The sequence below is a fragment of the Etheostoma cragini genome, chromosome 7 (genome assembly GCF_013103735.1).
Source record: "Etheostoma cragini isolate CJK2018 chromosome 7, CSU_Ecrag_1.0, whole genome shotgun sequence".
NCBI lineage: Eukaryota > Metazoa > Chordata > Actinopteri > Perciformes > Percidae > Etheostoma > Etheostoma cragini.
The window spans coordinates 1,926,060-1,937,601 of record NC_048413.1 but is presented as its reverse complement, the minus strand read 5'-3'; the positions used below and the strand labels follow the sequence as shown (position 1 = coordinate 1,937,601).

The 11,542-nt window shown below is 41.7% G+C and overlaps 2 protein-coding genes across 4 annotated transcripts in view; both read right to left on the bottom strand.

Moving 5' to 3' along the window:
- fam110a (family with sequence similarity 110 member A) overlaps positions 1-11,542 on the bottom strand; it is a 31,457-nt gene that overhangs the window by 4,618 nt on the left and 15,297 nt on the right. For 2 of the 3 annotated variants that reach the window (XM_034875576.1, XM_034875575.1), the window contains one exon: positions 9,954-11,483. In XM_034875576.1, the coding sequence (XP_034731467.1) occupies positions 9,990-11,279 (1,290 nt within the window). In that variant the 5' untranslated portion in view covers positions 11,280-11,483 and the 3' untranslated portion in view covers positions 9,954-9,989. The remainder of the gene's footprint in view (positions 1-9,953; positions 11,484-11,542) is intronic. The other variant, XM_034875577.1, reaches the window with a different exon arrangement.
- On the bottom strand, positions 1,028-3,774 carry LOC117947046 (peptidyl-prolyl cis-trans isomerase FKBP1A-like). The gene is made up of 5 exons (XM_034875606.1): positions 3,571-3,774; positions 3,422-3,469; positions 2,741-2,853; positions 2,092-2,266; positions 1,028-1,903 (listed from the first exon to the last, which is right to left on the bottom strand). The coding sequence occupies exons 1-4, from the start codon at positions 3,605-3,607 to the stop codon at positions 2,135-2,137; spliced, it is 330 nt and encodes a 109-aa protein (XP_034731497.1). The 5' UTR covers positions 3,608-3,774; the 3' UTR covers positions 1,028-1,903; positions 2,092-2,134.

The window sequence follows — 11,542 nt, the reverse complement described above, 5'->3', positions numbered from 1 at the left end:
AAGTTTTGAGATTTTCCTTAGTTGAAAAAAGCAGTTTCTCGTCAGCTGCTTGCAGTGCTGCACTAATGACATGTCTTTAAGGCATGTCTTTAAGGCATGTCTAAGGCCTAGAGGTGGGTGTGGGATCAGGGCGTTCATGTGCACCTGACTGTCACTCCTCCAGTCCTGAAATGCATCATCTGGTAATGTATACAGTTACATATTTCTATAAAGCTTATAGGAGATAAGATTGTGATCCACACAGCTGAATAGAGGACATGGATGAGCAGTGTTGTTTACTGACTTCATGAAGAAATAACAGTTTTTGATACAGGGATATATTTTCTCATTTTAAACTGCCTTTGCACAGCAAGTACAGACACTGTCTGTGTAGGTTGTTTTCACAGCACTGTATTGCAGTTTGTAATAAAAAAGTGCATGTATAGTGATGAATACTAATCTGACAAGTGGCTTTTTGTGTGTCAACAGAAATGGCTTGACTGTAAACTATGATGTAAAGTGTGTGTGGTTGCCGATTTCAGCCTTTTTATGCAAAAAAAAGGGGAAAAAGGGGAACATTGTTTTAGCTCTCAGGACACTTTCCAATGAGGTTTTTCTAGTTGTTTAATCAATAATTAAGCTTAAGGCAGAAGAATAGCTGTCAAATTCAATTCTTTTTTAAATTTGTTAGACTTTGGTTCGAGTGAAACTTCCTTCACGTTCTAAATTGCTCGATGTCACTGATCCTTCTCCACGTGGAACTACACCTCCCATCAGCTTGAACCGTACATACAAAAGCAGTGAAATGGTCAGTAACTGTACTAAAATCCCACAAGAAACAGTAATACTGCAAACTACCCTGGGTATTTCCTCTCATCCTGGAAAAAGTAACAGGCTTCAACCAGTTTGCTTTTATTAGTGTGTGTACTGTAGTGTGATGTAATCAATGAGGTAGATATGTATATATACACACATATATATATATATATATAAAAATAAAGGTTAAACAGTGAGATACAATCACCCAAAGAAAAGGAAAATAACTTTGTGTGTTAAAATTACTCTTTTAATGTGTTTAGAGTAAGGAACAGACCTTTTACAACATCCACAGCTTGGTACACACAACTCCTTCAAACAAAGATAATCACAAAGCCCAAGGTGTGCCGACAAATCTTTGTGGGGGAGCTTACCATGCAAGTTTAGAAATCTTTTAACCAATTTCTTTCCCCCCCCACACAAGACCTTCTGCTTAGGCAAAAAAATGAAAAACATTTCTCCCCGGATGTGTTACAAGCAGTCAATAAGACAAAAGATGTCCGAGCTTGAATGCTTCAGCAATAGTCATTTTACGCTTATAAATAAGAATTGATGCTGCAGTATAGACAAAGAAAATCCAAATCTGCAGAGACCTGTAGGCTGTTCATGGCAATAATGTGCTTGATTCATGAATCCCTGGTTACAATGTATTCTAACTTTTAATTTAACCCAATAACAAGTATCAAAAAAGGTAATTCATAGAAATATCATTGTGTCAAACTATTTATTGTCTTTCAATACAATTGTTGTGTAAAGGCCACAGAGCCACAGGAATGAGATTCATTTAATACGTATGACACTTATCTATAACCTGGTAATGATGGTAGACACAATTTGACATTTTTTTAAGTCAAATAAAAATACATCACCGTAAAAATACATAGCAGAATATGACAAAATACATGGGATGGCCTATGACTTATTACTGTATGGAACCTAAAGTATAGAATGGAGGATAAGGTTTTAAAGCAAGTGACAAAACACAATTTGTATGTAAATGGAAAGGAGAGGGAACTCGTGTAGATATACACACAGGTCCTATGCAGGGATCAAGAGCAGGAATCATCTGTTAACATGTTCCCTCCATGTTCCCAAGATAGGAGTCAACCTACAGTGAAAAGCAAATGTGTTAGGGCTGTGGTTTAAAAATGAGAGGAAAGAGGAGATTACAGGATATGGAGACAAAAGCTTGTTATGTGCATAACATTTAATCTGTGAACATCACTCGACAGTACAAAGGCTGACTGTACAGGCATACTATTGGTAATATTTACTCATTATTTAAACAATTCTTACCCTGACAATTTGAGTGGAATTAAACAAAGTGAGTGCACAAGTTTCAGGCTTCCAGACTGATCAGCTCCACATCGAAGGTGAGAGTGGCGTTTGGTGGGATGATCCCCGGGTGCCCTTTGCTGCCGTAGGCAAAGTCTGGTGAGCAAATCAGGTTTGCCCGCTGACCTACACTCATCTGGGAACATGGAAGAGGTACATGAAGAGTTAATTTGCAAAACCAGACACAAGCCATTTCTGAAATGAATACACCAACACCTGTTTGATCGATAGGCCCTCGTTGAGTGCACAGTAATAACTACATTTATATCACGATTTGTGTTATATATCAAAACAATCAACACCGGTTTGATTGATATTCACTGAACTGAATATTTAAAAATGAAACATGATTCAGGAAAAAAAATTTAAACTGAGATATCAGTTTTTTGCAAATGATTTTGAATGTGCAAAATGTTGTGCAAGTTATGTGCAAAAGTTCATTTAGAGTATATGTGCAACAATGCTTTTGTCATTAAATTTAGTAGTAGCCTACACACAGCAAGTACACTGTTTACATGAGTATATGATAAAGAGTTTATTATGTTATAGATACATACTGTATATCAAGCTATTGGAAGTTTAAAAAAAAGATAGAAAACAAGCTCCTCACCTGGGCTACTCCTTCTTCCCAACCACGAATGACCTCCTGGTGTCCAATCTTGAATTTAAACGGCTTTCCTCGGGACCTCGAAGAATCAAACACTTTCCCATCTGCCAGTGTGCCTGATAAAAACCATAAACAGCTTTTATCACTCGATAATCAGCTCGGGTTGCTGAGAAGTCCCACTGCAGTCTCATAACGGTAACTGAGAGCCCAGAGCTAGCGTTAGCCGACTAGCATCATAGGGCCAGGTTAGCTTACGTTAGGGGGCTGACAGCAGCTGATGTACCGTTAGCTCGACTGATGTTCGTCTTTCTAAAGCCACGAATGATAACAAAACAAGTCCATTGAAATTATTTTTTTCAGCACGAGAATGTCCGCCTTTGGTTGCACCTTAGCTAGCTCAAGTTAACCGAACCGACACAAACAAGTAATTTGTTAAACATGGTCTCGGGTGTTAGCTACAATGCTAGCCAGCATAATCATCTATGTGCAACCAGTTGACATTAGTTAGCTGGAACGAATTGTTTCCACTTGGTCCCCCATTTTACGCTAACAACGGGCTTTCATGCCGCTAACAGCTCGCGTTAGCGGGTGGCATGTACCATTAACGTTAGGTAGAAAATAAATAACGTCCAGATATTTCAGCTCCATCAGTAGCATCGGCTCTAGTCCAGCCTCCACACTCACCGACATAATGCACCACGACGCGCTGCCCCTTCTTCGGAAATGTCCGTCCTGAAAATAAAAGAAAATAAGAGAAAACGTGTGTAATACTATATCGCACACTCTGTGAATATATTAGTATTACGCCGTTAAACAAGGTCGATTATTCCCACCATCGCCCGGAGTTATGGTCTCAATTTCTACTCCCATGTTGGCTCTTCGGTGCCTTCCTCTTGACCAGTGACCACCCTACAATACTAGCGGAAGCAGGGCGCAGGGCGCAGGGGCGGCCTGTTGACGAACGACCGGGTGGGCATTATGGATGTCAAAAAAAAAAAAAAAAAAAAACATGAGCAGGGATGGGAAACACACCAATTAAAAATAAATGTAAATCAAATATAAGAATCCTATCCTATTTGTAAACTATACTTTAAGCAAGCAGAGTTTCATAAAGTGTGACATTGCAACAAAAATCTAACTAAAGCCTATAACAGATGCACCAATGTGATTGGTCCAGCTTGGCTACAAGGGCATAGTTAATGAGCAGCATTACTCGATGCCAGAGTAACTCGCTGAGCAAATTAAAATTTGTCCTCTTGCGAGAACTCTGGATTTCCATGGTAGGGGTCAACAACAGAATTTGAACATTGTCTGCAAAGCATGGGTCTGGCCCACTGTTGCTTGAATTAACTTTTGCACATGTTTATGACCTACAACTACATAGCTTAATCATTCCACCATGTTTTGGACCTACTTTTTAAACTTTGGACAGAGCAAAGCTTGAGAGTTTCTGATCTTTATGCTAAGCTAAGCTAAGCTAATTGGCTGGCTGCAGCTTGAGTTAGCATGAAGATATGAGAGCAGCCTTAATCCTCTCATCTAACGCTCAGCTAGAAAGTAAAAGAGCATAATACCTCAAACTACGACTATTTCTTTAATAGCCCATTGACTTGTAGCACAGTAGCAATGCTAACATTTGCAAACAAAAGAATGCTTCAAAGCTTCACAATATTGGAGCCGCTATTTGTTTTCTACACCTCTGTCTATGAAATAAAAACTTGCGATTACAGATTGTTTTAGCCACTTGATTGAACTCTGACATATGCCTTTAAAGTTGATATGGTGAACGTGTTGGAAAACAGTTGCTTATTTACATTTTACATTTACATTTAGCAATTATGAAGCAACATTATATTTCATTTAGAGCAGGTGTCTTCAATGTTTTTGGAGCCAAGGACCCCTTAACGGAAAGAGAGACAGATCAGGGACCCCCTGCTACATATATTGTAAAAAATACCCCTTGTGTCCACCTGAGGAATGTAAGTCAGATACTTTGTTTCTTTAAGCTCTATTTTTGGTCTCAACCAACCCCTGAGGGATCTGTCTCTTTTGTTTCTAAATGCTCCACCATATTCATCCGCTAGTCTCCAACTGTTGGGTGCTGAGTAAGTAGTGTACAGTGGGGTTTCATAGTTGTTTGCTGAAAACAGCTGAACGCCGGAAAAGAAAAATGACACAATGGGAGCAGTGAGAGAGAACCAAAACAGTAAAGTCACTATAAAGCTATGTAAAACTGAGAGGAACTGCAAGTTCGGGTGATCCAATTGCCACATTGTTTTTGCATTTGATCCGTTGTCAAATCCTTTTTAAAGATGACATATCTATCTGGTTATAGGGTGGTGGAGGGGGAAATGTCAAACCTGCTACCCTTTGGTATTCCCAAACACAGCCTGTAATAATTTATGAGGTTTGAGCATTAAACATATTTGAAAAAAAAGAAAAAAAGATGACATTTCAGGCATCGTTTTTTTCACCCAAACAGCCACTCACTGGCCTGTGGTCAGCTGTTCCGGGATCTGAAAACATCGCCTTTTATCAATCAGATAGGAGCGAAAAAACACCATTCCTATCAACAGAAGTGTGATGGGAACTGGTGAGAACAGCACAATCATCGCTGTCACCATCGCCATGGTTACATGCGCCCGGTCTGTTACCCACAAACCTGCAGATGAGGAGAAAACTAAATGTGACCGATGAAGACATGCACGCACACATCCCACACACACAGCGAGTGAACAGACGATTGACTCACTGTGATGTCATGGTCGAGATGCCAACAGACAGGCCTCCCGCCAGCTTACTGCAGAAGGCACAACAGGAGACTTACAGGGGCTCCAGGTCTTTGCAGGAGGGATGTCTCACAGCGATCACATCTGGGAGCATAGACCTGGACCAGACACAGAACGAGTAGACATATCTCATATCAAAGCCGCATGTCAATGTAGATGAGGTGAACTGACCAGTCAACAAAACAGATCAATTGCTAGATTATGTATCACTGGCCAGGGTCGGGGAGAGGCGATGGATGTGGATGATTCATGTGCAACACATTCAGTTCTGATTAAATCTGACAGGCGGTCTTGGAAAGGTTTAGAACTGCGTGTCCTCGCTGAGAGCTGACTCACCAGGGTAGCAAGAATATGGTTGCCAGGCTGAATCCCATCAGAAGGCACATATTCATAAGGACTGGGAACACAGGCGATTGTAATCACTGCTGGGATGAAGAGCTGAGAGAGACACAAACATGCCACAGGTAAGAAGGATGAAGGTGTGGAAAATGACTCTTATCATTCAAATCATTGTATTATTATATGTGGAAACATTAAGATTGTTTCATTTAAAATTCCAAATGTGTCTTGCCTTTCAATCATTCACATCGTAGATTCTCTTGAAGGCTATTGAAATATTGCATGTATCAATAACTTGGTAGGCAGAGTGTGTAATGGGGAGAGTTGCAGTTTACCAGTAAAACCAGTAGAAGGTGCTGGAACTGGGCTCCCGGCCCAGCCGCGTGGCTGCAGAAGAGTGCAAAATGACCCGAGGACAGCTGAGATGAAAGAGATATGGGACATAAAGAAAGAATTAATTATACTTTGATAACCCTTAAATGCATGCTTGACTTTTAAAAGGAGAAAACCAGTGTCCAAAAACTTTGGAAAAAGTGTAAAAAAAACTTGGGAAGAAGTGTCCAAATACTACCAAGTCCGAGACCATAGAAAAAAGGTCTTGAGTCCGGACTCGTGTACTACGGCCCTGGTTAACTTGAAGAGCGTTGTCCCTCAAGCACTGTTTTTGGATTCTACCTTCACCTCACAGTAACAATCAGTGCTCCGTTGCAAGTCTCATGCCTGTCTTTGGTTGTCTGTCCTGTCCCTCATCTGTCTTACATGCCCTAGTTTAGGTAGTCATTGCACTTTGTGTGTAAATCTATAATGTGTTGGCACTAAATGTAGCCTGTCTCAAATGTCATTTTTACATAATGTCGTCTTTATGTGATGTTTTTGTATATTTTAAATGGCACCCCTTGATCCATGGTGACTTGTGTCATTTCACTGTATACAGTGTATATGGTTGAAATGACAATAAAACCCACTTGGCTCAACATCGAGAAGAAAAAGCTGAAGGGAAACATGCATGGCCGCTGTGGTAATCTGACATGGGACGTAACACACCTTCCTGGCCAGAGGAATCCCCCCCCCCCCCCCCCCCCCCCCCCCCCAGAGAGAGAGGAGCAGAAAGGATGGTGGAGGGAAACATGGATGTTGTCTATTAAAAAATCTGTTTATAGTTAGCTGATGTGTTTTTTCATAAACAGTCTTCCTCCGCTGGTTTGACACCCTTCTCCCAGCTATCACGGTGAAAGCATGGGTTGCAGAAAATTCAAAAGTTCCGATTTTAAATAAGATTTATTCAGCTCACAATACACCCAATGAAGAGATATTCATTTCTTTTGTTTTGGAGCAACTATAAAGCAGTGAACAGACTAAATACGTATTTATTTCCATTCTTAGTTATGTGTTTCTCCACTCAATGACTGCAGGTTTGAACGTATGATTTGATTTCGAATAAGAAAATCGATTTCCATTTTTCACAGAAGAGTATTTTGTTTTTAGACACCAATTTTGACAATTGAATTTTAATAGGACATGACCTTTTGGAGCATGCCTTTTCTGTTTTCCAAATGGAAACGATGGAAAAATTTTAGTTATTGTTGTCTCGCTTCCTCTCAAAAGTGCACTTTTCTTTCCAACATTGCAAAGCAATAAGTAATACTAGTAACACTAATGCTGCTAGAATTGACCTGAAAAAAACAACACATTGTCTCTATTCCAAATTTGAGAGAGAAACACATGATATAATAATAAGTTTAAATGAGATATTACAAATGACTACGCAATTAAATTTACTTTGAAAAGATGAACATTTCCCGGTTCTATTTTGAACATGAATGCAAAAGCAGGAAAATGTATGAGACATATGTTTCAAACTTACCCTCTGCTGACCTGCATGAGTCTCTCCCTGCAGTCTGCTTTCATAACTGACTCTGTAAAGGCTGCACTTGATTGGTTCAATTCTCAAGACAACTCATCATGTGAAGTCAGTCAGAATGATGCCTCATGCAGACCACAATAGCTCTCTCCACACACACACAGACACACAATGGGATTGTGGTCCCACCTGTTGGACACTGAACTCTGGTTGGTTGAACGCCGCTGTGTCCCGCCCACCTGGCCGTGGTAACAGGAAGAATGGACTGGCTCAACAACAAAGATTCTCATGTAGCCTTGATTTCACAGCTTTTGTTTGAAGACTTTAGGAGAGTTTGGCTCAAGGCAGGTCGGTTTCAAATTCCAGACATGAACTCTAAAAATAAGTTACAGTTCATGCAGCTATGTAGATACACACATAACCCTCCTTGGTGTTCATGAATGCAACAATTTGAATATCTTTCTAAGAATTTGACAATGTGCAAAAATTCAAAGTTTTTTTTTCTCAATAGCAGTTCCTGCTGTATCTGTAATAATCCCCAGATAGGACTGCTCTGGCCTCTTTTGGAACAGCACTGAAACGGTCCTCCATCAAATGAATACTGTCCATCCTGCTCTTCCTCTTCCTCACAATACCACGATCAGGAAAACGAGGAAGGGTCTCAAAGAATTTTCACATTCATACGAACTTGGAATATTCAGCGATAATTTCCTAAAAACAAATTAGCGTTGGACTTTGTGCTCCGATCCCTCGGAGGAAAAATGCATCACTGTGCCTTAAACAGAGATGTCAGACATTTTCCAAACTATCGGTATCTGCGTTTATAATGGCTGATAAATGAATATTTAAAAAAATATAAAACAGACGGAACGCACTTCAACCATTTTGATTGTCGACGTTGCATAGTTTGTCCACCAGAGGGAGCCCTACAACGTGTTGGCATCACTTGTCATTGTGACCTCATAAGGGGAAGATCCCAGATCAGCCCATCTGAGCTTTCATTTTCTCAAAGACAGAGCAGGATACCCAGGGCTCGGTCTACACCTAGTACCAGTTCTAGCCACGGGGGGACAAAGACAGGCTGGGGGAACTCATATTAATGTTAAAGTGAAATTTTCATGACATGGGACCTTTAAGTTTGTATTGTTATGTACACATTATCAGAACTGTTTTATACAGTGGCTTGCATGAGTTTAAAGAAATAAAAACTAATTATAGAAATATAAAAAACATTTTTTTTTAAAGTTTAGTAAAATCTAACCTTTTAATGAGACCAAATTTCTTTGTGAATGAATAATGTATTGCAAATAAATAAATGTTCTTCCTTAAAATACAGGGGCATAAGTATACACCCCCCTATGTTAAAATACAGGGAGCATAAGTATACACCCCCCTATGTTAAAATACAGGGGCATAAGTATACACCCCCCTATGTTAAAATACAGGGGCATAAGTATACACCCCCCATGTTGGATGGTTTAATGGAAGAACATTTATTTATTTACAATACATTATTAATTCCACTTTTTTTTTAGGATTTTCCTAATTTTTTTGACTTAAGGCATTAAGATCAACTTCTAAAAGATGTTTTTTTTCTTCCTCTTTTTAATCTACTTTACCATGGGTGTGTAAACGGATGCAAGCCACTGTATACTGATGTTCTTCTGTTCTGTTGTGACAATGAAACAAACACATTTATTTTTAAACTGCATTATAATATTACTTTAGTGAGTACTCATAAATAACTAATGTTAGGGACATCGGTTTCATGTTTTCTTACTTGTTTCTGGATTTTGTCTTTTTAAATGTATATAATCGGCCGATACATAGAAATATCGGATTTTTAAATGAACGAATGATGAATAGTTGTCTCGATATCGGCCTTCAACATCCTTTAATCGGTCGGGCTGTGGTCTGAAATAAATGACTGAATACCCAACAAGATGCTTTCATCATTCAATCTTTAATGCGGTTGATTTACGTGATCGTAAACAGAGATGACGCGTTCACATCCCCATTATGAGACACACACACACAAACACACACACACACACACACACACACACACAGTTGTTTGAAAAATCTAAACTTTCAAATTTCTACAAAAGCACAATGAAAACAAACAAGGGAACCAAAGGAAGTGAAATAGTTGGCAGAAAAATTGCACCCGTCACTATATTAACACAGTTGAATCATGGGATGGGTGTGTCACATGTCACACTTTTACTTTCATTTTCAATCTCAGAGACCATTTCTCACCCTGCTATAAGTTGGTACTTTGACTTGCATTGTCTTTGGCCTGACGGAGTCCGTACAGCCATTTGATCACTCTTGCATTTCTCTCAATGACAGAAACACCGTATGGAACTCGCTCTGCAGGAGTGTCAGCAGCTTCCTCCTCCTCGTCGTCTTCATCTTCTTTACCGTAGCCTGCGCACTCGGACCCTGGAGCGCTCACGCTGTGGAAACGGGCCATGGACACAATGTCAGAACTCGATCCAGTCAGCTGGAGGTCCGCAGGGTCCAAACCACACAGGTTGAAGAAGCGCTCCAGCTCGGTCCCAGCTCGGGAGTATCGGTCACTCATATCGGATTTAGACCGGGTCAGAGAGGGGCGTTTCCTCGAGCTGGAGGAGGACAAACGGGTAATTGCTGGGGAGGGAGGAGGGAAAAGAGGGAGGTTGAGGAAAGGTGGAGCAGAGATGGGGGTTTCAGCTGGAGAGGAGGGGGGATTGTCAGGTTTAGAGGGAGGATTGTCAGGTTTGGACGGAGCGACAACAGGTTTCAGAGGAGTAGGACGTGGTGTGGTTCGGGTGTGGAAGAGACGCAGTTGTGAAGCAGCCGGGCAAAGTGGAAACTGGGTGTGTACGGGTATGGGCTGGAGGGGCTGCCGCATGTACTGAGGTGGTCTGCAGGGAGTCTTCACAGGACTAGCCTGAGGCATGACGTCCACTCTGCGTACGGTCCCTGCAGCTGGAGACCCGGAAGACCCGGGACTCTCGACCCTAGCGGGTCCAGAGGCTTTTAATCTCACTTTAGCTGGACTGGACCAGTCAGGACGAGGGGGTGGACACGGCCTCTCCTTTTTCTGTTGTGAGCCTGCTGACGTGGGGCAAGGAGAGCTGAGAGAAGCCGAAGCACCACCCGGAGCTTTACGGTCCCCCGAGTTGGCGGTCGCACCGTCAGTCTCGCAGCTGATCAGGTTACTCAGATGCTCCAAGTCGAGCTGGACTCCTTCCTGCTTCGCTTTCGTTTGGGCGGGTGTCTTCCTGGTGGGCCGCAGAGCAGCGCCAGGGCCTAGTAGAGGCTGACGCACCTCAGGAGGCCGGACTGGCTGCTGTTTACAAAGAGCCCCCTGACTCTTGACATATTTAGCCTTGTCCGCTTCCAGCCTCTCCACCGCACTCTGCTTCGGTCCGCCTGCCGCGGTCTTGAACCGCAGGTAGAAGTCTGGCCCCACTGGCCCCTTGGGCCTCAAGCGTGGCGGCGTAGCAGCTACGGCAGTCCTCGCCGGTTGCTGGCACACTGTGCGTTGGATAGTCTCCAAAGGCATTTTGTGAAACTAGTAGTACTAGTCTGTTGGCAATTTTTCTTCTCACCTTAAAATGAATAGCCCTGGTTCTGCAGAAATGGCAACGTTATCCTGTAATTGTGCCTCTGTACAGCTGCCTCACGCCCGGCTCCGTTCCATTCCATTCCTGAAGAGATGTAATCTTAACATCTCAGTTGAAATCTAGTTCCCTGACACGCAGACTCCCTGTGGAAAAGAGACACGTCGGTCAGGAGACAGGCAGCTTAATACAGAACTCAAATGAA